This window comes from Lampetra planeri, chromosome 33, assembly GCF_965212315.1.
Source record: "Lampetra planeri chromosome 33, kcLamPlan1.2.h2, whole genome shotgun sequence".
Taxonomy (NCBI): Eukaryota; Metazoa; Chordata; class Hyperoartia; order Petromyzontiformes; family Petromyzontidae; genus Lampetra; species Lampetra planeri.
Genome location: NC_136139.1, coordinates 967,519 through 994,774, shown reverse-complemented (window position 1 = coordinate 994,774; position 27,256 = coordinate 967,519). Strand labels below are relative to the sequence as shown.

The window sequence follows — 27,256 nt, the reverse complement described above, 5'->3', positions numbered from 1 at the left end:
CGAATGTGTATCGAGTCACCAATGGCGTGCCGGCGCTACAGCTAAAAGGTAAGCCTGAGTATAACGCGTAAAGAACCCCCGTAGGCCGAGTGTGTAGGATACGTTAATTGGCTTTACGATGCCAGCCCACGGATGTGGAATGATTAACGTCCTGCTGTCGACAGAGGCAGCGCTAAGGAGAAGTCTGGGGTTGATTCCGTTCACGAGGGGAGCGGCGATAAAGAGACGACGTTTGGGGATGTCACGCAATGCCCCCGATCCACATCACGGCGACATCACGGCGATACATATTCGTGGTTCTTTCGGTAAAGTCACGTAGGTAGAATATACAAATACATCGCCTGATGAAGACCGCTTGTGTTGCGATCGAAACGTCGTGGTTTTTTGCTTTTATTTGTAATTTAATATCTACGTGACTTTGCCGAAAGAACCAAGAATATTAATTCCTGCAGCCACGACATTTTTTATTCAAAATGTAATCACGGCGACACACTCCGCTGCACCTGCCTTGGTTATCTGGCTTCACCTCAATGTGACATTGTAGCCGTCGCTCTGCACCTACATCAGCAGCCATATGAGAGAAGATTTGGGGATGTGGTGCGGGGGGAGAGGCTGTGGTGATCAGGGGGAGGTCACTAGGTTCTGACTGTAGCGAGATTGACGCGACGAGCATCATCATCATCATCATCGACCTGCGCTGGGCTGGCGCGAGTGGCCTCGACGTCTAGTTGTGGGACTCGGGAGAGCGCGGCCCAGAGGGGTGGGGGCCGTGGGGGCCCAGAGGGGTGGGGGCCCCGAGGGGTGGGGGCCCAGAGGGGTGGGGGCCCAGAGGGGTGGGGGCCCCGAGGGGTGGGGGCCCCGAGGGGTGGGGGCCCAGAGGGGTGGGGGCCGTGGGGGCCCCGAGGGGTGGGGGCCCAGAGGGGTGGGGGCCGTGGGGGCCCCGAGGGGTGGGGGCCCAGAGGGGTGGGGGCCGTGGGGGCCCCGAGGGGTGGGGGCCCAGAGGGGTGGGGGCCGTGGGGGCCCCGAGGGGTGGGGGCCCAGAGGGGTGGGGGCCGTGGGGGCCCCGAGGGGTGGGGGCCCAGAGGGGTGGGGGCCGTACGACTTGCGAGGCTGCAGGAGGTGGTGGTGGTTAATCGGCGAGGATCGTGAGAGCGGCAAAGCACTGCGGCTGTAGGTGTCGCGGCCAGAGCACAACATCAGGATATTTATTTATATTGGAGGAATCCGATAAGCTATGAAGCTCTTTTCACAGATGTCCAGTAGACATCGCCCGTGTACACGACGGACCGATATGTGTGTAGCTCCCTGTATTGTTACATTCTGTAGCCAGTCCATTGATAACATTGACTTCTGGAAACGTGGGGTTTGAAAAAAGGTCACCCCTCGTCTCTCTTGCATCGAAGAGGAGAGTCTGTGGACCTTCCCTTCCCGGTCGGTGCGTGGTTGAGTCAAGGTGGGCCACCACCCCACTCAGCACGGGACGTGGATGCTGGCGCCCACGTGAATGCTTGACCGCGTGCATCAAAGCGCTTTGACTCGACGATGATGCGGGATGTCTCTGGTGGGGCCTTCTGTCCTTCGGGTAGCCATGTACACAGGGTGGTCCAGATGTCTTGTGACCTGCCAAATAATTAATTAACCCCTTATTTTTTTGTGCCTTTGCATATTCATTTCTGTTTCAAATAAACATTACTTCGAAAAAATATATTACGTTTTAGAAATTTTAAATGGGGGGAGGGGGGGGTCACAAGACATCTGGACCACCCTGTAACACCAGTACCAGGACTGCGCCAGAAGATGATTGCAAACGGGAGTGGCGCCGTCGCGTTCTCCGCATTAGAAGCCGCACCACGAACCATTTACACGGGGCTCCGATTATTCAGAACGAGGCGTCCCCATCCCAAATCATCGTCATCGTCACGATCATCGGAACGGCTTCAGTCGCAATCGACTCTCTCGACTCGCTCGATTGCTCCGCCCTTGCGCCGATCGCGAGCCGCAACACGTGGAGCCGAGCTCGCTCCGCCGGCTCCACGCGTTCTCTCACCCCCCCTCGTCTCGCCCCATCCCTCTCACAGTAACACCTCACGGTAACACACCTCACCCCTCTCACGGTAACACCCCCGGGGTGACATGGAGGTGCAGGGAGACGAGGCGCCGCTGCTGCTGCTGCTCGAGCTGCTGCGCTCGGGGCTGCCCTGCCGCGGGTGTCGCCGCCACGCAACTCGCGAGACGCGAGAGGCGGCGGCGGCCCGCGATGAGTGTAGGCCGCCGGCACCACCACCGTCAGCAGCATCATCATCAGCACCACCACTCCTATCATCAGCAGCAGCACCATCATCAGTAGCACCACCACTCTCATCATCAGCAGCAGCACCACCATCATCAGCAGCAGCAACATCATCAGCAGCACCACCATCAGCACCACAATCAGCAGCACCACTATCATCATCAGCACCTTCAGCAGCACCATCATCAGCAGCACCACCACTGTCATCAGCGACAACAGGAGCAGCAGCAGCAATGACAGCGGCAAAGGCTCAAGCATCAGCATCACCATCAAGGCCGTGTTACTGCGAGTTCGTAGACAAAGTCAAAGCGTGCGCGAGGTGAGTGGCGCTCTCTGGCTGGGGCTGGCGAAGGCGAAGGGCGGATTATCATTTACATCGCAGAGGATCGGGGGGGAGGGTGGGGTGGAGGCTTTAATCCAGCAGTGGATTGACCAAGGCTGCTGCTGCTGCTGGCAGTGATGTACAGCAGTCGTGGCAGGAGGCGTCACGCGTGTTTGTGTTGCTCTCACGCTGCCGCTGTTTCTCGCCACCAAATGGTACCGCGGTGACAACAATCCGCGATTCATCCCGAAATCCGCGATTCATCCCGAAATCCGCGACTCGCCGCCGATTTCTGCTGCGGGGCTGGAGGCGAGCCGCGTGCCCCGCGGTGTCCCGTTGGTAGCGCAGGTCGGGGGTCCGCGGCAAAGTGCCCCGCTTGTCTCGTTGGTAGCGCGAGTCGGGGGTCCGCGGCAAAGCGCGCCGCGGTGTCCTGTTGGTAGCGCGAGTCGGGGGTCCGCGGCAAAGCGCCCCGCTTGCTCCGCGGTGTCCCGTTGGTAGCGCAAGTCGGGGGTCCGCGGCAAAGTGCGCCGCGTGTCCCGGGATGTCCCGTTGGTAGCGCGAGTCGGGGGTCCGCGGCAAAGTGTCCCGCGGTGTCCCGTTGGTAGCTCGGGTCGGGGGTCCGCGGCAAAGCTCGCCGCGTACTCCGCGGTGTCCCCCCGTGAGGAGTGATGATGTCACTGTTTCCGGTCTCCCCCCTTTGTTGTTGTCCAGTTTCTGTGCCCCGTGTCAGAGTTGTCAATCAACAATAATAGTTGGTACCCTCACGTGATGCCTTGGAAAAGGTGTCTATTTGAACATCTTAACACCTCATGTTTTATTATCAGAAAGGCTAAAACCTATTATTTTTTTCATCAAAATATGTATATTCGACGAATCCGATAAGGTGCCGTCCATAAATGACGTCACACACCTAGGGGGGGAGGGGGGTCAGACATTTGTGACCATGTGTGACGAGGGGGGGAGGGGGGTTTGAGAAATGTGACGTTACATCAAAATGCGCAACTTTAAATACATTTAAATAATATAATTGTTATAACAACACTAATTTTGATTAATTTTCATTATTAACTATTTGACTATTTTAATTGACTAAGGTCACCTTTTATTTATTCCATGAAGGAGCACTTTGCTTCTCCATGGGAGAATGGAGAAGCATACATTTTGTAACGTTTTTTGAATGATTGTTATTAAACATTTTTATTTTAATAATTCTACCAGGGCTTTTCATTTTGTGGAATGAATATATGATTGTTATAATTGTACTCTCCATTTTGCTTCGTTCTACTGCAAAGTTTAAAGTATTTTTTATAGTTATAATTACTTTTAATATTTTATAATTATAAGAGAATTTCAATATAATATTCTGAACATCTGCAGTTTTAGTTAGACGTTGAATATTTTAAAGTGAATTTTATGCAAAATTTCAGCTTTCCAACGCCTTTTTAATACGTGGTTTCTCCTACAACATCAGAGTGCAGCGCCACATTAAATACGCACTACAATGACCATAGTATAAAGTGATTTGAAGCATGTTTTATTTTCAAAATGGAAATATGATTTGGGGGGGCGGGAAGAGCTTTGTGACGTCATATTTGAGGGGGGTCTGACTTTCTGTGACGCCGTGTGACGAGGGGGGAGGGGGGTAAAAAATCGGCCAAAATCGCGTGACGTCATTTATGGACGACCCCTTAGCCGTGAAGCTCTTTTTCATAATAAAGTTTTTTTTTATTACCAGCGAAACATCGCACTACTCAAATTGTAAATGATGTCGATTTACTCTCCAACACAGCGGTGGGCTGAAGTAGTAACTAATTGGCGTTTTATTTACGTGACAAATCCCTTACTAATTGGCGGTGTCGGGTGGTGGAGGGTTACGACACAATTATACTTACGCGATCTAACCCAAAAACCTTTATTATTAATCATATTGGTCGCGGAAGCCTACTACATGTTAAACTTAAGCTCTTCTTCACAGATGTCCAGTAGATCAAACGCCTCTCCAAGCCGGACCCATTCAAGGGAATGGATACCCATTCTATCTCCTCCTCCTCCTCGTGTCCGTCTCACCACAGACAAACATCAACAAACGATGTCTCACACAGTCCGTCGATCCCACGGCTTATTTGAGGTGTCCACAATTTCAGCAGTATTGATTCGAGACCAGCAGAGCTCTAGGGCCCTTTGGGAGAACCTTTCCTCTTACGGGGAATGTCCGGAATACATGTGCAGCTACGTTAGGAAGCCACTGGATCTATGCACTTTAAAATCTAGATTGAAAACTCGATTAACACTGCTTTTTGTGATCAGTTTTTTGTCCTTCCCCCCGCACCTCCGATTAGCGCGGTTGGCTACGTACGCTACGAAAGAAGTTCAGCATACATTTAGGGAATCAATATGCATTTATTGAAGGTGAATAACATTTAATCGTATTTAAGACTCCATTTAATTAACAACAACTTAACCTTTATACTTACATTTTAGTGTATATTTGTTTTCGAGTTATGTCACCAGGTAGTTTTATGCCCAAATTATTGCCATTAACCCTCCACCACCCGACAAGCTTTACAACAATATTATTTATACGGGCCAATGTATTGATCAACGCTGATCAATAAAACTCGTCGCTGGTGCCTTAAGTCATTTCACGACCAAATTTAACATGAACGTAGGATGCTGACGTTTCGCCCCAACTAACGTAAGCTTCATCAGGCAATGAACTCGGAAATTGATTTGCGACTTGATTGCCTACGTCACAATAAGAATAATAACAGCTCCCCGAACTTCATACAACAGATAAGTGACTTGATTTAGAATTGCTAGCGCATACTCTATCTTGACATGAATTGTGTTTATAAAAAAAAGATGGGTAATAGCGCCTTGTCTTCATAAGTGTCGGCTCTAATATAATGCACAAGATTAGCGTAGAGCTTTACGCCTTATCATTATCCACTGCTGAATGAAGGTCTCTCTCCAAGTCTTCACCATCTCTCACCGCCCTGCACCGCTGCCCGAATTATTATTATGTGGGGGGGGGGGGGGGGGTTGAAAGGCAAATCTCAATTTGTAAATTCGTGCAGAAAATTCCCGGCAGATTTGGACACCCAATTGGCATTGGCGTTTCACGGGCGCTTAGTGGCGAGTGCTCTTAACCGCGCGGCTCTATCCCAGCCCCCCGTGATTAATCAACGTGAACTTCTTCCATGTCGAGAGGCGTTGGCGGCGGGCTTCTGAAGAGGCTGATTGAAGCGGACTGCGCTATGACTCGCGCCGCCGCCGCTGCTGCCGCCACGGGAGGGAACTCCGCATCTGCCGCTGTTGCCAGAGAGCGTCAGGGTCGCCGCAATTGGAGCCGGCACCGCGGAACGTACCGGCGAAAGTGTCCACTCGCCCCGCACCGCCGCCGTTTTGCCGCGGCTATATTAGCGAAAATTACAAACATCTGCCACCTGACAGGTTTCATCGGCGCGCCGTGCCCCCAGAGCAGTGGGATGACGATGCGGCGCCCGGCCCGGCACGCGAGCGCCTGGGATTGCGAGACGGACGGTGCCGTCAGCAGCGGCACTCGACTCCTGACGATGCCTCGTCGTGGCGGCGATGTTTGTCCGCGCGGCTACCGCCTGGCGATCGACTTCGATTCGGGGCCGGGGGGGGTGATGTGGTCCGACTGAAGTTTGATGCCTCCCGCTCCTCGCGGCGGTTTTAGTTTAGCGACCTCCCCCCCCACCATCCGCTGCTGCTGCTGCTTCGCGGAAAATCTGAGCGCGCTAACGAATCACCGCACACGCGTGAAGAGAGTAAACGGCTCGACATAGTTGTGCACTGCTAAGCGAATTCCAGAGGCCGTCTTCCACGGCTCAGCTGCCATCAGTTGCACGCAACTTGGTTGCTGACAGTACCAAAGGAGACGGACACAGCGGTTACCAGAAGCACGACGATGCTCGCGCGAGCGATCTCCACACGTGGGAACCTTGATGCGCAACTGCCCGCTCAGATGCGGACAAAGCAGTTGCAGACGATAATCGATTCAGTGGTGCGATTTCGAGAGCGATCTTGTTCTGCAACTGATAAGATCGCGTTACACCGTTGTTAGTAAGTATTATTATTGTTTTGTTATTTTGCTCAGGAAAGCCTCGCTGAGTCTCAACACTCTTTTTCAGTTGGCTCCTGCTAAGTTTTTTTTTTTGTTCCAGGAAGGGGCGATTTTGCCACGTGTAATCCGATTTGAGAAATGTGCTGTTTGTTCAGTACCAGTTACATTGTATCTGCGTTTTGTTCTTTTACTTTGGGAGGAAACCGGAGAACCCCGAGGAAAGCCACGCAGAACAGGGGGAGAGGACAGACACAAACACTCCACGCAGACAGGCGCCAGAGTCGGGAATCGAACCCACGTCCTTGCTGTGGTGCGCGAGTGCGACCACTGTGCCACACACCCTGCCCCCCTCCCTGGGGGTTGCTGTCACAGTCGTGGGGGAGCTCGCTGGCGGGCTGTGCCGTGGGGGCTCTGGCCGCGGGTGAACGTGGAAGGGGCCAAGCGGTGGGGCTCGCGCTCCTTGACGAGGAGCAGCTAAGATGACCGCAAGCTGCGTGCGACGGAATTCCTCGTAGCGTTGGTTACTCGAGATTGTGTCGGCGGATAACAATAAAAAAATACTTGAGCTTTTAAAATGTGTGTTTTGCATCTGCTACGTTATTATACGCGTTGGTGTTCCTAGGTAATGTTTAGAAAAATATTTGCACGAGCCTAACGATTACCTGAGTGAAAATATATGCCCGCTGTGTTTGATTCCTGGTCATGCCCTCTGTTGGCTATTGGCTCCAGACGAGAGCTGTGGCGCTTTTATCTCTACGCGATTCGTAGAGCAGCCCTGCAGAACTTGCGGCACCTGCTGAAGTGGTCGAGCCTGGCCGTGGAGCGGCAGCCGAAGGAGGGAGCGTGTGCGGGGATACGTTCAGCACTGAGATTGAGCGGCGAAATCACCGCGGGCGCGAAATGGATTGATACAGTGCAGGACCGAGATAGATGGGAAGGCCTTCATCCAGCAGTCGATTGGCTGTCTGATGGCGATGACGATGATGGCGATGAGGTGGAGCTTGTGATTATTAAAGTGGCCAGTTTTACCGGTGGCTTCACGGTGTCCCGCGGTGATAACAAAACCTGGCCCAGCATGGTCGACGTGCTTACAGCTTCGTCTCCTTGCTCTCCGTGACCGTTATTAGCAAAACCAAAAACAAGTTAATTGCCGGAGTGCAACCAAACACGTGGAGGAATGCATTGTTGTGAAACTCTAGCACAGGCAACGTCAAATATCTGTTCAACGTTCAATAGACGATGCATTTTTGCACCCGAGCATTGTGTGTGCACCTGCTTGCGGTTGCACATGTTTACAATTATATTTAGCAAATGCTAGGCTATGCAGTTACACGGTGAATTTGTTGTGATCATGCATACTTTATTTCTTATTTTGCACATGCATACTTTATTGAAGGCGGGAATAGATTGTTCACGTAACCAGACTGTCTATGGCACGGAGTATCGCTTCCGTTTTAGCACCAGGGATGCTGCTGCTGCATCCCTTTGTTTGTTGGCTCGGTACAATGCGAAAGAAGTTCAACATGCATACATACAAATGGCTAGCACACTGGCCTTGCAATCCGGAGGCCCCAGTTCAATCACATCTCCTGGCGCGGCAGATGAAACGGTCAAAACGTCAATTTACGGACATGTCGTGGGAGGCTTTCATCCAGCAGTGGATTGACAATGGGCTGTACATTATATTGTTTAATATGTTTATATTAGTGTTTTGGGATCTGAATCATTCCGTGTATGTGGTCACTGGTGGGGGCAACTTTGCTAAATCCATCCTCTTCACACGTTTTGGGATTTCTCTCCAAATGCCATAATTCGTTTTCCTACGACGTTCATGGAAAGCGCGCAGTCTCTGTGTGCGCGATAACACGCTAATCGTTCTTTAATTGTTCGAGTCGGTCTTGTCTTCCTTTTTGAACAGAAGAATAATTGAGGGATCATTCCACAATGGAGGAAATTCATTTCTGTGTAAACACTTAGTAAATAGGTCAGCTAATTGGTTTCCACAGCTGGTCCCACTTCTTTGATGATGTCTATAGTTATTTCATCTGGTCTGGGGGGGTCTCTTTGTTTTTATACTGCAAAGGGCATCGCTGGCCTCTGGAATATCATCTGCCTTATCTGAAAAAGTATCTGTCGCCCGTGAGTTTGTATTTTTTTCTCTAAGAGATCTGTGCAAAATGCCTCTACTTGCTTTATGATTTTGGCTCGTACATTGCATGTTTCATCTTGCTGGTGCAGAGCTAACAATCGGCGACTGACTGATCGTCAGCGTCCTTTTTGCTGCAGAGTCGTGGTGTCCGTTTCTCTTCATAATGGGATTACAGAGGATCTCCCTTCGCCTATCTATCGGCTGTCGTTTCAACTTAACGCAAGTGTGCACGCGTGCCTCCGTGCAGCAGCAGCGGATTTATCGATCGTGGCCTTTGATGATGATGACACGATAGTGTAACTTGGTTTTACACGAGGCGTAAATGCCGTTGCATGTTTGTAAAGGGAAGTGTGCTCGAGCAGGGTGTTACGTACTTGGATGCATGGCAGGCAGGTTGGAAACTACCCCAGCAAGCGTTGGCCAAGCGGCATCCTCCTGGATTTGAGTGAGAAGACTACAGAGGGCAGCAGTTTGTCGTGCTCTGCGTGTGCAGCGCTCTGCGTGCTGACCCGTGGCTCCGACAGACGCAGGATATTGACTATGATGGTGGGATGTGTCGGCCGGCGGGTGGGTGGGTGAATTGGACAGGTTAGCGGCAGTGACGGAGGAAGAGAGAAACGTAAAAGCACAAGAAGTGGACAAAAAGCAGAGTGAACTCCAGCGCAACGTTTATGTTTTGTTAAGTATCCCAAATGCACCTTCATAATGCCGCCTCGAGATGAACAGCACAGAAAGCACGGTATAAACAACACGTGGTGATGGTGGTGATGGTGGTGGTGATGGTGGTGGTGATGGTAATGTTGGTGAGGCTCTCTCTGCGCTTGGCATGGAGCGGCCGCGCTGCGGTCCACGCATCGTGCGATAAATTCGGCCACCTGAGTTTGATTCGCGGCCACGGCTCTAACTCCGGTGTCGAGTGACTTCTGAACCGCTTCTCGGCACCCGCCGGCCCCACCCCGCTCACGGGCCCCTGACCGGCGCGGTGCAGTACGGTCAAACAACCCCCCACGACCTACGCGGCGTGGGGAGGCCGTCGTCCAGCAGCGGATTGGCAACGGGGCGGTAACTGATCCGTGGCTACGATCCGACTGAAGTTGACTCGTCTGCAAAAACCCCCCATCAAATGCCTCGCCACCAAACCCCCCGCCGCCGGCCACGGCTATCGGGGGCCCTGGGCGGCCCGACCCGGCGCGTGGTTGGCTGCTGCGCGGTTTACCCGGGCGGGCGTTGCTTTGCGGTTGGCTGGCCCCTGGCTTGGCTCCAGCCTCACCCCCCCCCCCCCCCACCTCCATCAGGACCCCCAAACTGCCTTCTTGTCGGCCAACAGGAAAGGCCAGAGGCTCGGCTCGAGTTTGTTCCTCGGCCAACCTCCTTGAGTCCCCCCGTTCCCCTGCCCAACCCCCCCAACCCCAGGCCGGCCCCCGCAAACACCGCCCCTGCCCCCTTCCCTTTTGTCCCCCCCCCCCCGGCCCTCCCGCCCCCCACCCTGAACACCCCCCCCCCTCTTGAGCCCAATGCAACGGTGACACCTGGAAGAGATTTGGAGGGAGCAATGGCTGCCTGGGTTTGCGCAAAGATTTGCTTACTCCTAATTATGTGACCTGAAAACAGAGCATTAAGAGCTAATAGGAGACATGAGTTCCTGCACAATGTAAATTGGATTTGGTTTAACAGTTTGGGGGAGGGCTGAATGACAGACACAGAAGAAGTTTTTTCTTTTTAACTCTATAGGCAGCACGTGTGTTTTTTTTTCTTTCTGCAGAGTAAGTATCTTAACATATCACGTGGAATTGCTGGTTCTGGACTATAACGAGACGGAGCTCCAAACAACGCCGCACTTGATGTTAAATGAAGTTAACGTCTTAAGTGCAAAACGAAAACAGAGGCCACAAAAAAACCCCAAGTTGATGTTTGGCGTAGATCATCGTTCGGACCAGTGGTGCTTCTTCAAGTCCAACTGGCCCCTCGGTCTCGCTATCTCGGTGTTTGACTTTCACGTTGACCGATCGTCCCTGATTCTGGACGTCGACTTCACAATGTGCTTTGCGAATGCTTCTGCCGATTGGATGACATGCAGCTCTGAGCCAGAGTTGGGCCCTGAGGACTCGAGGTTGATTATGAGCTCAAGGGTCTGTGTGTGTGTTTTGAGACAATGTTTATTTACAGCAACGCAAAGCCTTGTCAGATCAACTTGTCTGGACAGAGGAGAGATTTAATGAGACATTTTAAAAACAGTTTTAGGTTTTTCATTCAATTGCAGTGGCACCTGCCCATTGCGTTTGCACGTCAATAAAATAAATTAATCGCATCTGTGTACAGTGATACCTCGGTTCACGAACGCTTCTGTTCACGAACAACTCGGTTCACAAACAGAAAAGTTCATAAAAATCTGCTCCGCTTCACGAACTCCGCTCCGGTTCACGAACAGGAGTCGCGGCCATTTTAATGCTATTTCCAGGCTGTCACGTGGTCGTGACTTTTTGTAGGAAGATCGTGGAGAGAAGAAGAGACACAGAAATAAGTACTGTGAAGTACTGTGAAGACACTTTCAGTGACTTTTTGCTTTTTGGTGTGCTTTTTAGCACATACAGTACTGTACTGTACTACTGTACTGTACAATACTATACTGTCTGTATTGTACAGTTCACCCGTTTGAGTGCTTTCTGAAGTAATCTCAAGCAAGGTTAGTGTTCTCTCTTTATACATTACTATACTGTGCAGTACTAATGTGTATTGTAATTTGTTTCATATTTTTGTGCTTCAAAAACCAAAAAAAAAGGTCAGAACGGATTAACCGGATTTACATTGAACCCTGTGGGGAAATGTGCCTCGGTTCACGACCAATTCGGTTCGCGACCAGAGTCAGTTCACGAATTAAGTTCGTGAACCGAGGTATCACTGTATATCTTTAAAGAGAAAGATGCTGCCACAGCAGTGTAACGGCGAGCGTACATTGGACTTGCAGCGACCCAGAGGTCGCCGGTTCAACCTCCCAGTGTGGCACGGCAGTGGCGTGGAGTGTGGGGAGCTCCCACCTCTTGCATGAAGTCAGGCCGTCGTGGAATAGTAGGCCAAATACCCTCCAGAAGGGCTCGTGATAACCGAGCTTTTATAAGAGTATGTACCTACGAGAGCTCCCTCAAGTGGAAGCTCTTCCGCTGGCGGCGGCAAGAGCAAGACATTCCGGAGTTGCCCCTGTTTTTGCCACCTTTCACGTGGGTTCAGTTTGGGGCCACAGTCGGAGACTTCTGGTGCACAAAGGAACTGTGGGAGGCCGTGCGCTCCACGCGTCACCGCCGCCCTGCGGGTTTGTGTTTGGACGCAGCCCACTTTCGAGCAATATAATTTCGCATTTTCATGTTTGGGTCAAGGCTCATGTGTTTTTTGAGTTGGGATTGGGAAATCTCATGTTTTGTGATTGCCCAAACAATGCAAATGTGTTGCAAGAACTTGCGTGAACATTTAGTTTAGTTTGCGTAGCTACGTGTTTTGTTGCCAACGGATAAGGATACATTATACCGTATTCTAAAAGATTATAAGATGCACTTTTTCTCCAGTGTTTTAAAAGAAAACGTTTGGGGGGTGATAATCCGGATAAAAAGTCGTAATTTTAAGCAAAGTTTGGGATGCGTTGCACCTCCTTTTCCAGAGTGTGGTGTAATCCAGAGAATGTGCTAATCGGAAATTGTTTTTGAATCTTTTTGAATGGGTTAAGGGAAGTTGGGAGATGCATTTATCTTGTTAGCTATGATATGCTGATTAAGTGGTCATGGATAATAGCAGCTTTTACAGATCAATGGATTAAAAGTCCAATTGGCACAATAGTTGCTTAATGCAACTATCCCCTCTTTTTGAGCATGGATACGAAACTATACAAGGGGTAATTGAGAAGCTCTGAGAATGTGATATCAACACTATCAACACTCACTCCACTTATTATTCAATATGCTCCTTTCTGACATTTCAATTGAGATCGCTGTGTTATAAAACAGACACTTCTGTTTCCGCCTATGCATACTCAGTGTGTATTTTTTTAAATGAAATATAAGACTTTTAAGGCAAGTAAATACTTTATATTTTGTAAAAGGCCATGCAGTTGCAACACGAGTCATGTGCGCACACTAAATGTTTACGAACACGTTTTATTCGATAAACATACTCGGGGTATTAATCACGTGCTTGCTGAAAGGTCGTTTATGCCAATATTCGGTGGGGATTTTATTCCCCAAACTACCAATATTTTTTGGCAAATCGTTTTTTTTTGCTCAGAAATTGATGTAAAAGCAGTTGCCACCCATCGCATGAATCGGACCTTGTATCAAATGTCACAATACAGCGCCGAAGCGCGTTTGCTTTTCAGTGAGTAACCAAAAAAAACTTTAATATATATTTTTTGTTAAACTCTAAAATGAATAAAATAAAAACTCGCGCGGTTTTAAGATGTGCGCCCATTGTATGAAAATTGCGCAGAGCAACAAAGTCGGCAGTGAAACGTTTAATGCCCCCGAGAGGGCCCGGGTCAGCCGCAGGTACCGGCGCTGATGCCTGCCGCCGCGCGCGACTTCATAATCGCTGGAACTCGGCGGCTGCGTGAGCCGCGCGCCTCCGTAGCCCGGGACTCCCGTCCCAGCCGGGGCCCCGGCGGCCTGCGCTCTGAGACAATGCCGCGTTGTTCTGCCCCAAATAACTCCCACATGTTACAAATACCTTAATGATGCAATTATTTGCATGGCATCAGTCCTTCATTAAGATTCGTGCTTTGGGCTCCAGAAAGCATGGCGCGCAGCAGCAGCGCAGGTCGCTTTGCAGATTGTCTCCCTGGCTGCCCGCACAGCCCCGCTCGCGGAGCCAGCCCAGGCTGCTGCTGCTGCTCCTCCAACCCTCGCTGCTCACCCCCCCCCCCCGCCGCTGCTCGCCACCCCCCGCCACCCCCAGGCCACCCCAGCCCCTCCTACGTGCCTCCACTACCCTCGGCACGCAATTAGTAAATCATTTTAATTCCCCCCCCCCCTCCTTTTTTTCAGAAATGAGTCGGTGGTTACCAAATTAAAAAAATTACTTTGGAGTTAGGATGCAGTGCGCGCAATTGGGAGTGCTGCGTTGTTTCAGCTGGGTCCCCGTGTGTGCTTGTGCGCGCGTGTGTGCGTGCGTGCGTGCGCGTGTGTGCATCTCACACACGGGGCGCGCCGCTTGTTGTTGTCTGACGATCAGCCTCCCGTTGCCAGAGGTCTGACCTCCTCGCTGTTTAACGTCCCACGATGGGGGTCACCGGTCACGTTTTTGGAAATGCGGATGGGCGGGCTGATTTTTCTTTCTGCTCCGTATATCGTTCTTTCTTCAAGAGAGCCGCTGCCGCCGCTGCATTGCATTCGGTGATCAAAACAGCAACAACAACAAAAACATCACGAAACGCTTGGAAAAACACGATCATTTAAAACGATACGATTTTTTTTTTACCCAACCGGAAAAAAAATCGGGTTTTATTTCGGCAGGTTCGCATCTAGGCACGGCTTTCTGGACTGCCTGACAATAGCTTTGGAAAGAAAAAAAGCTTTTAAAGTAACTTTGAGGAGCTCCACAGTAGAGTGTTCGAGCAACATTAAAAATGTATGCCGTGTATTATGATTAATCCCTGCCACAAACCGTGCTTTCAGGACGTCGCATTGACGGGTTAAGAAAAATAAGTTGGCTTGAGCAGGGCACGTCACGAAGAAGTGACGATGGCCGGTGGTCGAGACGAACAACGGAGTGGCAGCACGAGGGGTGGAGTGTGCGCCAGGGGACGTCGAAAGAGATGGAGTTGCTGTGGGGTGCATTGTGGCATCGGGGCACCGTGAGGGATCGCCAAAGCTCGTGGAGGTCTTCATCCAGTGGCGATTGGCCGTGGGTGATTTATGATTTCATCAGGTAATAACAATACGATTTGTGGTCGTGTTATTAACATTATTTTTGTAAGTATTGAGTACCGAGCGATTTGGTTAATTGTAATAATTTGTCACTATTTGGGATTGCGATTCAATTGAGGAATCGTTGACAGTTTATTGTATCGTTTCTCATTGTCTCTTGTTCGTGAATTTGTCCTCTCTTTATTAGCCTCATTGAAAGTTTATCTTAAGCTAATAATTTTCATATGATTTGCGTAATATTTACATAATACATGTTCACACCTACGATGCAATGCATCAGTCGCTAACGTCAGAACGATGAAAAGTTGCTTTGATTCATAACTGGTACTACTTCACGTTCACAAACAATGTTTTGTCATGAGCTACCTCTGTCTTATGGTAAGGATATTAACGTACAACCCTTTGTCACTAGCACCCGTGATGAATACCTGCCTACACCTCGTTGTGTCTCTTGAAGGACGGGATTCTCTGTTTAATAGGGGCGGTGCAAAAGCCAGTAAACCATGCACTGTTCCAAGGTGATGTGCTGCCATGGTATGTCTATATTAAGGCCATACTGGATCCCAAACCAAGTGGAATATTTTAATCACTCTGCCCTTGATTAACGGTAATATCGTCTCAAATCCTATGAGCCCAAATGCAGCTGCATGCTCAGGCTGTCTGCTATTAATCCTCTGACAATAAACTTTACTTCGGCCTCGTTCCAGGCTAAGGGATCCTTGCTAGCAGCAAAGAGGTGGAGCAGACTGCCGTGGTCTCCCCGCAATGCAGAATGCCTCTGGCTTGATGTATCACCGAGTCTTGCGCCACGGCAGATGCTAATTATTACAAACTTTGTGGATTTCATTGCAGCAGAAACGGCTGGTTTGACGAAATATTAATCTCATCGAAACTCCGTTGTGGCGTTTGCATATTTTTAATAAAATGTCATTTCCAATTATGCTATCAGCGTCATGTCATGAGACCAAAAATAAAATTGAAATCGCAGAGCGGTTCGCCGCATTTGGCACAGAATGGGCCCCAGAAAAGATTTTTCGCTGCACTTCAGAAAAAAACCTTTCCATTGGACTCTCTCTTCTTTATGCAGTCGGGCGGCGCACTTTCCCACGAACTCCGCTATGAGATTGGTGCACGAGGCAAAGCGATATTTATAATTCTGAGTGCTGGGATTTAGACAAATTGAGTAGAAAACCGAACAATACATTGGCATGTTTCATGCAGTTATTGGTGATACTTCTGAGACTATCAACGTGCTATCCAGGTTTTTGATCACCCAAAATTCAAACTCCATCCTCATCATAAAGAGATGGTCAACGTGAGTAGGAGGCTTCTAAAAGTAAAATGTGATTCATTTCGATTTAAAGCTTTCGTGACTGCAGGGATTCATCTTCTTGATTCTTTGACTTTTTTTTGGTGACTTTTCCGAAAGAACCAAGAAGATGTGATTCATTGTTTTTTTCCCCCTGAAAGTAAAACACATTCTAGGGTGCAGTGAGGTTGACGTCACAAGTCTAAAGTATTTCTACACGATATAAACTATTATAGTGCATGCACAGAAAATTATGGCGTTTGTATAGCGATTAGGTGAGGCCTAGATCTGAGGACTTGTTTGATAGGCCTGCATGAAAGCCCCTCTTGGTCAGCCAACGTAACAGACTCCACTTAGTTTATTAAACTTTGCCTCAAGGATTTTAGGGAAGGTCACGATGTCTCAGGCTGGCCATTCTGCAACACGATACTTTGCTCTGCTGCTGTTCTAGGGAATTCTCTCTCTCCGAGTGAGTGAACTTTGTTTGGTTTGTTATGCCTCTTGCTGTATTACAGTGAGATTAGGATCGCCATGATTGCATTATCTTGCCAGGTTTAAAATGCCATTACATCTCGAAGTTGATTCTAAACGGTTGAACATGTGGACCAAAGGCCCACAGATTTATAAACACAACAACATACAACTAAAAATACTATCATTACAAAATAAATATTTCGTATATATCGTAAAGAGCACACCACATTCGTACAATAATATAGCAGACGTTAACTCCACTGATTGTGGAAGCGTCTCTCCCCTGGGGAAACGAATGCTGTACCCCTTTAGTCCGCTGTACATGCAACTGGGCCATGCCGAGGCAGCCCTGCACGGCTCAGGGGGCGCCCGGCTCGTTTAGACACTGCAGGACCCGGAGCTGCTGTGCCACTCACGTCGCACGCGTCGTACGCGTCGTGGACGCACGTGCACGGCGTGGTGCCTGCGCGTCCTCACTTTGCGCCGAGTGAAGCCGTGGCGAGCGAACGCCGCCGGTGGCCCCGCTTGGGCCCTCCAATCCAGATTAGGACGCCTCGCGAGGCCGGCGTATTCCAGCTCGGCACGAGAGCTCGCCGGTGGAAAACCACACGCACTGCGAGGCGCCCCCCGCGCTTGCTCGGCTCGCTTGTGCCAGCGGTCATGGAGGTGTTAAAGTAAAGTTGCGCTATTTAGTTTTAGTAGCTGAGTTTATTTATTTTGTTGTGGCTGACGATCGTGGCTGCCCTGCTCGCCCCCCCCCCCCCGTGCCCCCCCCCCCTCTCCCTAGAGGACCTCCTGGTCGTGCCGGGGAGCGGCTGCTCGACGACGCCTACCGCCTGCTGCCGCGCTCGCTGCCGTGGCCCGACCACACCGCGCTGGCCGCGGCGCGTGCTCTCATTCACCTGCAGCGGACGCACGCCGGCCACAACCTCAAGCTCTTCCGCAAGCTCGAGCAGGTCGGTGGGCCGGGAGAACGCTCGTGCGGCGCCGCTCAACGCGAAGGGAAACCGCCGGTCTCCACTCGTCAAAAGGATTAGTTCCTGAAACGAAACCGACAAATTAAAATGTCGCAGGCATGAGGTATGTATGCTGTCAGCGGGGGACCTGCAGCGGAAGGACAGCATTCTCGCGGTTAGCACACCGGATTTGCAATCCAGAGGTCGTCGCTCCGATTTGATCTCCCGGCACGGCAGTTGAAACAACGGTGGAAGGTTTCAACATTTCCACCCTCCCCACTATCTCTTTGGACTTAGCGGTGTAACGGGGTCGCAGCACAGCTAGCCCATTGGTAGGGCACGTGTGGTGGCGTGTAGTGTGTGTACTCCCACTTCTTCCAAGACATCTGACTAGCGTGGAAGAGTAGGCCAAAACACTCTCTAGAGCCTTCTCCTTTGGGGAGACCCTTCCGCTAGTGTGGCCTAAGCAAGCAATTGAAGGGCTGCACCTTTGCCTATTTCCACGTGTTCACCCTTGTACAGTACGTAAAAACAACAGCATTAAAACGTCACAACATATAAACCACACCTTTGAGTAGATTTTGGAATGAAACAAGATAACACTCGCTGAAGTGTAGAGACACTTTATCTTGTTTTAATTATTGTGCTTAAATATACCTGAATGTAGACCATCGTTGTTAACTCTCTGGCGGCTACTCAACAAGTCATGCATTGCACATTCATGTCCTGGATCAGTGGCAAATGTTTGCCTGTGTGAGGGGAGTTCATGTAAATATGACCTTTCAACCGGCGAACCGAGCAGGACAAGTCAAGATCGTCTTCGGCGCTTGCTGAAGCAAAACCTGCTTTGGTGCTCCCAAAGTACGAAAGCACAGCGGTGGTCGCAGTGGGAACACCCGCGCCTCACGGCAATACGGGCCTGGGTTCGATTCCCAACTCGGGTGCCGTTTTGTGAAGAGTTATGGGTATTCTCTCCCCCTGTTCTGCATGGGTTTAAAACCACTGAACCGGCTATTTTGGTCAAACATCGCAACGCTGAAACATGACTTGCAAGTCACTCATGGGGTTACACAGCAGCCTCCCCCCCTCCTCCTACTGCACAAGCTTGGCAGGACCCTCCTAAGAAAGAGTTTTGAGAGCCAGTGAGGCTTCCCTGGGTGATAAGGCGTCGTCGTCGTAATAATACGAGTGCAGTTTGTAAACTCGCATACCCAGTGTGTCCGCGAAATAGCAGGCTCGCCATGGTGATTCGGGGTGCGATGTTACGTCACTTTCCTTCGCAATGCCCCCCTGCTATGTCCACAAACAACACATTGAGCCCACGTACAGCGCGTAGTTTGCTCACCAATTCCGTAGAGTTCCGCTCCACCGCTCTGTGTGGCACAGCACTAGAATGGGACTCCACTGGCCCCGTGGCCCGCGCAGCGTGGAGACTCCGCTGGCAGCGAGGAGACGCTGCTGGCAGCGAGGCGTCGTGCCGCTCCGTTCTTTGGGCCTAAGGAGAGTTCAGTTTTCGTGATGAAGAAAAAAAAAAATCCCAAAATATTTATTTTAGATATTTTGTTGCAAAAACATCGACGGCACGTGGGACATCACAACTGTCAGCCGATATTGTCTTGCATTAATCTTTCTTTCCCCTTCCTAATGTATTCTTTAGATTGACAAGAATAAGGACGTGAGCAGTCATACATTCTGCATATACACAAAGACAAATATCCCCCCCCTTGTAGCCTCAACAGATTATTGGAGCAGGTACTGCTAGCGAGCGCCTCTGAAGGCCGGCACGGCACAAGAGCGGGTGGGTAGCCGGCACCACGTCCGGCCGCCTTTGTCTCTCCGCTCTTGATGTTTACACACCGCAACAGGTACTCTTGGAGGCTGAGTCGACCTCGGAAAAGTCCAGCACCGGTTCAAATAATCATCGTTGTTGTTGCTTGCGAGCGGGATTCGAACTCGGGTCGCCGGGTTCGTAGCGCAGCGCGCTAACCGCTGCACCACCGCTCCCCGTAGTCTACACAGTACACACATACACAATTTGTGCACGAACACACAGAGGACCGTGACTAAGGAATTGTATCGGATTGCTGTGATTCTTTGTCATTGGCCATGGCTCACCGAGCCAGATGTAGACACCTCTGGGGTTCTTGTTGTAATTTCCCGGGGCTCGCAGAGACGTTGTGTCAAGGGCAGCACAGTTGTGGCTAACCTCTCGGTTCTTATTAAAACAATTCACGTCTAATCTCTTCACTTACTTCAAAAATTGATCACCAGGGTACCTGCAGGGTATTTCCGAATTTTGGCGGTCTTAGTGGAGTTGTTATTTAAAATACAGATTTTAAGCCGTAATTACGCTTAGCAGTAGAAAGCGTTTCCTCTTCACCAATGTTGCTCGTGCTAATTAGACGCCATACTTTTGAATTGAAAGCAGAGCTAATGTGTACACTTGAAACAAAACAAAACAATTCCCGTGAAATTATCAGGGGAAATAGATCTTCAAGTGCTCTTGCTATTTATTTTTCGAACCCCGGCAAAGTTTATTGAACTATATATTTCACGTGTAAATATATTTACATTTAAACCAAGATCATTGGTTTCTACAGACCCCCGCGTAAACGTGCGGCTACAGCAGGCGAGTGAATGTTGAGAGCTAAACGGTTTTATTTCCTGCCGTCTGGTCCCCGCAGATTCTGTGCAAGCTGGGGGAGAGCAACGGCCGTGGCGGTCGGATCCTCGAGGCGCTGAGGCAGCGGCTCGGCTCTCTGCTGGCAACGGGCGAGGTAACCGCATGCACCGAAACTCAACTGCTTTTTATTTCACCAGGTGAGGCCCACGGAGCTACGGAGCTCTTTCTCAGACGCGACCTGGCCACAAATGATAGCCCAATGAGGTGGCTTATCACGTGGAATTTTATAGCGGCCAAAATACTCTAAAACGCGTGTTTCTGAAAGTGGAAAAAAAGGACCCGGAGAAAAATCCACGCGGCCACGGGGAGAACACGCAAACTCCAAATACACAGCAGCAGGCGTCAGGGTCAGGATCGAACCCACGACCTCCTGTATACCAGGCGAGGTAGTCAACATCTCGCCATTGTGGCTCCGCCACTATTCCCCTCGCCCCCCCCACCTGCTCACCGGCAACCGGCTAAACGGGATCATCGGTGTAACACGTAGAAGAGACTCCAACTCGTCGGCGTTGCGTGAGGAGCTGTCCGTGCCGTGGGGGCTGTGGGGCTACCTGCCTTGCGTAACGACGCCGGAGCTGGGTGTCCAGTCCAGCAATAGACTTCGCTGCACCGTCCTCAGCTGACAACATCGCCCCGTAGTGACCTACAGCGCCTGTTCTTATTCATGAGGGTCGTTTCCTTGCGCTATGCAGGCTGCAGCCTGATGAGCTTCTGAAGTCTGACGAGGCGAGGTGCGGAACCGGGTAGCCAACGTCGTAATGATGCACGTGTTGATTTCATCAAATAGCCACCAGAGGACAACCGTCATGCAAAGATGGCCAACGTTGTATGCACATGCAAGGCATACTTCTGCATTCGCCTGCTGCGAATAGTGTAAAATAATTGTTATCGTGCCTATCTAAATAAGCAATATGCAATTGTAGAATGATAGTTTGCGGCAGCATTCGATTGTACTATGCATGTGTAATGTGTGCAGCTTACATTGCAAGCAGGTTTGATGTGTTGACTGAATGTTCTGTTGGGCTTTTTCTTTATCTTGCGTAGTTGTGCCGGGCGTCGTTCTTTTACCACAGTGGTGTACAGTACTGACAATTATACACTCATATAATGAGCCAAGAATGTGTGTGTCCCGCACGTGACGTCACTCCACGTGAGGCCCAACCCCCCTCATTAATATTCATGAGTGGGTGGATTTCTACACTAACGCAGAGGAAGGTCGAGCTGAATTAAATAATTTATTAGGCAAAGTCGCTTCAAATATGACGTTTTTAAAAAAAAAGTGACGGTGAAAAATATACGCAGCACAGTGCTACATCCGTACGTGACGTCACTGCAAAAGAGCCCCCCCTCATTAATATTCATGCCCACGTGGAAATTTATACTAACGAACAAGAAGGCCGTGCACTCCACATGAACCATTAACGGGTGACGTCACTCCACATGGGGCAACCCCACCCCCCTCATCAATAATCATGAGCTGAACTATTCTTCTATTGAATATTTCAGATTTACCGCAATATACACCCGTCCTGGGACGGGCAGAAAAGCCAGTGAAGTATAAAAGTATGCGAGTACAGTTTCCCAGCACTGTAACGCTGCCGTGTGCTACAAATGGAGCGGCGCGCTCTGGCCCAGATGCATTGCGATGATGGATCTTAGAAGCACGTGTCGAGGGTGAATCCCTCATCGTCGCTGAGGAGTTGTACCAGTGTTGTGCACCTGGAGCTTGAGCTGTCGGATAACCACGCCGGGTCCCCGGCTTGATGCAGCCGAGCTTTCTCTTTAACGAGTCGGATTTCAGTTTTGACGTTCCGTTCTTCTAGTTCCTGCGAAGGCCTCTTCTGGGGATGACCTCAAAACAAAGAGGCGGCCATACCCAAACTTCTAATGGCGATATGGGGGTCTTTGTATTTGTTTGTCTTGAATGCAGGCAAGGCTGATGAGTCGAATGCCTTCTATGACCTGTCCCAGGTGCTGGTTAAAATGGTCCCTCGGGATAGAGCCATCTCGTTGGGTGATCAAAGTTAGGATTTAGCTAAATCCAAAGTGGGTTTAGAGGTTGATTGTATATGAAGTGTTGTTTCATTGTTATCGGTACACTATGTGAAGTCAATAAGTGCTGTCCGTACATTATGCTACATGTACAGTATTGTGTTTTTTAAACCTTGGCTGCGTTGGGCAACTCTGCTGCGTGAGGTGCGACGCCGTTGACGACGACGTTGACGACGAGGGGACAAACGGCGCCGCCGTGGTCCTTTGCATGACCCCGTGCAGCGGCGGGAGAATCTCGTGTGCAGTTCAACTACAAAGTGCAGCCCGGCCACGCTGCTTTTCGCGGACCGCTCTGGGGAAACGACTTCTGCCGCCGCCGCCGGAGGGCTTTGTGTTTATAAACCCCGCCGAGCCAGGCGTCCGCCTTCTCCCGGCCCCGCCGAGGATCCCCCGTTCGGCTAAGTCATCCCGCGAGGCCGTGCGCGCAGGTGCGCGGCATATGGCTGTCGGTGCCGGTCTCGTGTCGTCTCTCTCGGCAGGTTTGCGTTTAGTCGGCTGCGGAAGCGGTGGGGAAACCCCCCCCCCCGCCCCCTGAAATCAAAGCGTTGACTCTGGTGCGGCTCTGATTGCGGTGTCCATCGCGTGTCTCTCCGCCGATGTGTTGCATCGCGATCCTTCTTCTTGGCCGGTCAGCCGCTGAGAGCTGCGCAGGCTGTCAGCGCTGTCAAGGGTTCAGCAACACCGTCTCTTGTGGGATGTTTAATTACAAGTCGACAAGAGCACGTTCACAACGTGTGTCGCTATGGTGTATTGTATAAGAGGCAGCTTTGAATAGGCATTGCTTCACTGTGATATGCAATTGCTTCACTGTGATATGCAACGTCCTGAAACTGTCACCATTATGAAGGTCATCACGGTCCTTAAAGGTGGCGGGAAAGTGTTGTGGTTGTGGAGAACGAGCACTAGATGTGAGTTCCGAAAATCTCCGTTGCTCATTTTATTTTTGCCCGATAACCGTCGGCAATGTCGGTTCCCGGTGAGGCTCAAGAAAATATTTTTTTTGCTTTATGATTTTAGCATGCAGATCTGGACCTTCTTTCTAGTTTGACAATATTGCAGCTACTAGATTGGCTTGCTGTGCATATGCACTCTGGTGGGCCTGGACGGTATTGCACTTTTTTCATATATTTGTGCAAATTTAAAAAACTTCCAAACTGTTACACATTTGAAGGAAACGTAAAAAATATCAGAAATCAGTATTCTTCACAATTACTATTTGCTTGCAGCAGTAGAAGGTTGATAACAAAAACACTTTTGTTATCAACCTTCTACTTTAACTTGGATAAAAGGGGAAACGGTAAAGGTGCAGCCCTGCAATGTCTTCCTCACATCACTGCTGGTAGAAGGCCCTTTCACGAGAGCGAGCGCGAGAGAGCCACTGTCGTGGGTATTTGGCCCACTAGTCAATCCTGGCGAGATATCTCGGAGGAGGAGGTGGAAGTGCCAACACTTGCGACCCGCCAATCCGCTCGCCGTGGTTTACCCAAGCATGCCGCCGCACGGACCAGAGGTGTGCGGTGATTTAAGTAACTTGGCACATTTTGAACCGCCGCCCGGGAAACTGAAGCGGCGACCTCGAGGTCGACGGGACGCTCTCCTGCGGCATCCCGCGCGGCGGTTTGCGCCACTGCCAACGGACGAGCCCTGCGAGAGCGTCTGTGTTGCTGTGACAGTGAGATCTTCACGGGTGATTTACGTCCCGAATTGGATCTTGTGACCTGGGCATATGTCATCACTGGTTGATTTTGGTAAAGTGAGCGCGGGAAGGGGGCGGGGGGGGGAATAGACACAAGTGGGGGGAGAAAAGGTGCCCTGACCCTATAATTACCCCAAATGTCAAGGCCTACATTTAACTCCTGGTTTCAAAAGCGGTTTAATTGAGTGTTGTGCTGGAGCAAGAGCCGTAGGGCCATGGCGAGATGGGAGCATGTCGGAGTAAACCGAAGCCCTGCCACCTCGGTGCACTCCACATTTCCATCTGTTTCATAATTTATCAAATCATATTAGTGGCTAACATGAGTGTAACTCTTTCAGCAGGCACAGTGCTTATCTGATCTATATTTCAATTGAAACGTTAAAATTATTCAACGTTAAACAGTTTGGCTTTTAAACTTTTTTTTATTAACTTTTAACTTTTTTAGTGTTCCGTAGGCTTTTTCTTTCTCACAGTTCAAAGTCTTTTTTGCCACTAAATTATTTCTGGGATTTCCAATGGATACCTAGGAATTTCTCAGAGTTTAACACGTTTAATGGAATTTAAAAGAGTAATATTGAAAGATTTGTTGCTTGCTCATTTTAGCCACTTGTAAATCAGCGATGTTGAAATTCCTCATTCTTTCTGAGGCACCAAATCCGAATATGTCGTCTCCAATACTTTACAACTGCCCCTTCGTTCTTAATATGGGCCATCGCCTCATATTCGTTCACCAGCTACAGTACATTTTTTTTACGTATCGAGTACAGTGGTGTTAGTAACAGGAGACGCAAGCCCTGCTTGGCTGATGCTTGTTCACCACTGCGAAATGAGTCCCTCATGTTTCTGCTTATAACCCCAATTCACCCCACACTGTTGTCTGGCGGGCTGTCATGCAGAGGTCATGTCACTTTCGAACCAAAGTTTATATTAAAGTTGTCGTAACTTAGCAAACAATGCCCCGCTGCAAATCAGCGGGTGAGGAAAGCGAGCGGTGCTCCACCGTTGGTCAGCTGGCGAGGCACTCTGCTGCACCGCGTAGCCGTGAAAGTGGCGCTTGCTGGTTTACAAGAGAGTTGTTGTTTTTTTGTATAAAAACCACACTGGCAGATATCGTCCTTTGACTTTGAGATTTCAACAGGCCATGCACATTGTTGCGACCAGTTTCAATATTTACTCTACTCGGTTGAATTCTCATGAGTAAAGGATTCTTAACAACAGAGAGAAACACGGTGTTCATAGGGTGCTGTCCTATGAACCTGGCGACCCGACTTCGATTCCCAGCCACGGCTAACAGCAGCTTATATCACGCGAGGTCTTCCCCCCCCAACCCCGTTCAGGAACCTGCACTGACCAGCATGGTGAAGTATGGTCTAAAAAAACCCCATGGCGTGAAGAAGGCCTCCGTCCAGTCGAATTGAGAATGGCTGCAATAAAAGATGTCTTGCGAGAGTGGGAACTCGGGCAGTGTCGCTCGGCACATGTCTGTGACAAACAAGAAACAAGAAACAGTTGAAGGAGGGAAGGAAATAAAAAAAATGTATACATCAAAAAAAAAATCAAGAAAAATTTATATTGCCTTCAAATCTTTCACATTGTGAGTGGAAGAGGCAAAAACACAACTCTTTATAAACGGCCAAAACAGAGGAAATGAATGTAACAAAATAAATAAAATAACCCGGCGGGAGAAACGGAATCGTGGCTGGGGCTGCTGGCTTGCCGCGTCCGGTCAGCGCCGGCGCTCGGCTAAGGGCTGGGGGGGGGGCTCGCGTTACGCCGACAGACTGACAGCGCAATTATGGCGCGTGACCCCAGCAAGCACCCTTGGTTCCAGAGACTCCACTCAATGTATCCCCTTTCGTGTAGATTGGAGACAAGTGGGAGCCGGGCTGTGGGGCCGTGGGGTTGGTTGGGTTTGCGTTGGGCGCTGGGGAGGGACTGGAGCTGCCGATGGCCGTGGGCTAGGTTCTTTAAACTTGACCGTTTCACCTTTGTCCTGTTGCCTTGCAGATCTTCGGGTTTTTGCGTATCGGAGGCTAAAACTAAACCGCCTAAGTATGCTGATCTGCAGTTAAACGGACGGGAGGGTGGGTGGGTATTGCAACTCACAGAGACGTTCTTTCATGCGGTTGGGCCCTCTCGGCGTTTTTATGTCATCTTGTTGAAGACGACGGTTATGGTAAAGTGTTTGTGTGTGTGTGTATATATAAATACTGTATTTATCAAATGTGTATTCGAATGGAAGGTTAAACGTTTTCATGCAAGTTAGTTTCAAAAAGGCTTAGGATGGACATGGGGTCCGTTACACGAAATCCGAAGTGTCATGCTGAAGTAATATTTTGTAAACGCGAGTAGACTAATGGGCGCGAGTGATGGATTAATATGAGAAATGTTAACGTTATTACCCGCGCATTGCCTCGCACATGTCAGTGGATTATAAATGGAACAAACGTGGCCTTTTCATGTTGAACTCTCGCAAACATTTCAGAAGTTTTACTCTGCGATGCCGTTGAAATTTTTATTATTATTTTACATTGTGGTTAAAAAAAAGGAGGTGGAATGATTTGACTGAATTATGTTGGTTCGGGTTTTGAACTGAAAAAGAAAGATCCTTGTGACGAAAACTTTGGAAAATTCACGCTTCTTTCATCATCGTCGTCAGCGTCGCCGTCTCGCCACTCTTTGTAGGTTCGGCGCGCACGCGTGTGAGTGATGTTACACTTTCATTTCTTCAAACTGTGATGGAAAACGTTTGTCTCTTAAGAGTAGCACATCAAAAGCGGTTGCTTCCAGGAAAGCCTTGATCCACTGCAAGCAGAATAAAAGTAATAACCTCGTTGCATTTATTGTCAAGGTGGAACCAAATCAAAGCCGCCAGAAATGACCGAGCAAGTTGTTGTGGGTGTGTCCATCCAGTTCGTTGTTAATACTCGTACCTCGGTGCAATCGGATAAAATCCCACAGCGTCTTTAGCTCAGAACAGTTTACAGTTGGACAATTGTGAAAGCATCTGTATATATTTAAAGATATAAATAAATACACATTTTGTATATCCAGCAGTGGATTGATCATGGCTGTGAGGATGATGATGATGATCATGATGATATTATAACCAGCTGGACGATGGTCTGGTTGAAAATTCAAATCGTCAAAAATGTAAATCCCAATCAGAAGTGGTTTCAGTGTTGTATCCCTTCGAGGTCGGTAAAATAGTACTACATTGTCAGAAGTTGTTGTACTGCTGTGGAGTGAATGATCCCCACCATAGCAATGTGTAATTTCCACAACTGGCTCACGAGCGTTATCCAGTAAACATGCTGTTCTTGAGCCAA

At 49.7% G+C, this 27,256-nt stretch overlaps 1 protein-coding gene across 1 annotated transcript in view; it reads left to right on the top strand.

Annotated features, from left to right (window-relative positions):
- Positions 1–1,955: 1,955 nt before the first annotated feature.
- Positions 1,956–27,256, top strand: part of LOC144729825 (uncharacterized) — a 119,465-nt gene continuing 94,164 nt past the window's right edge. Inside the window, exons 1-3 of the mRNA XM_078610340.1 lie at positions 1,956–2,609; positions 17,328–17,496; positions 20,181–20,273. Of these exons, the coding sequence (XP_078466466.1) occupies positions 2,134–2,609; positions 17,328–17,496; positions 20,181–20,273 (738 nt within the window). The 5' untranslated portion in view covers positions 1,956–2,133. The remainder of the gene's footprint in view (positions 2,610–17,327; positions 17,497–20,180; positions 20,274–27,256) is intronic.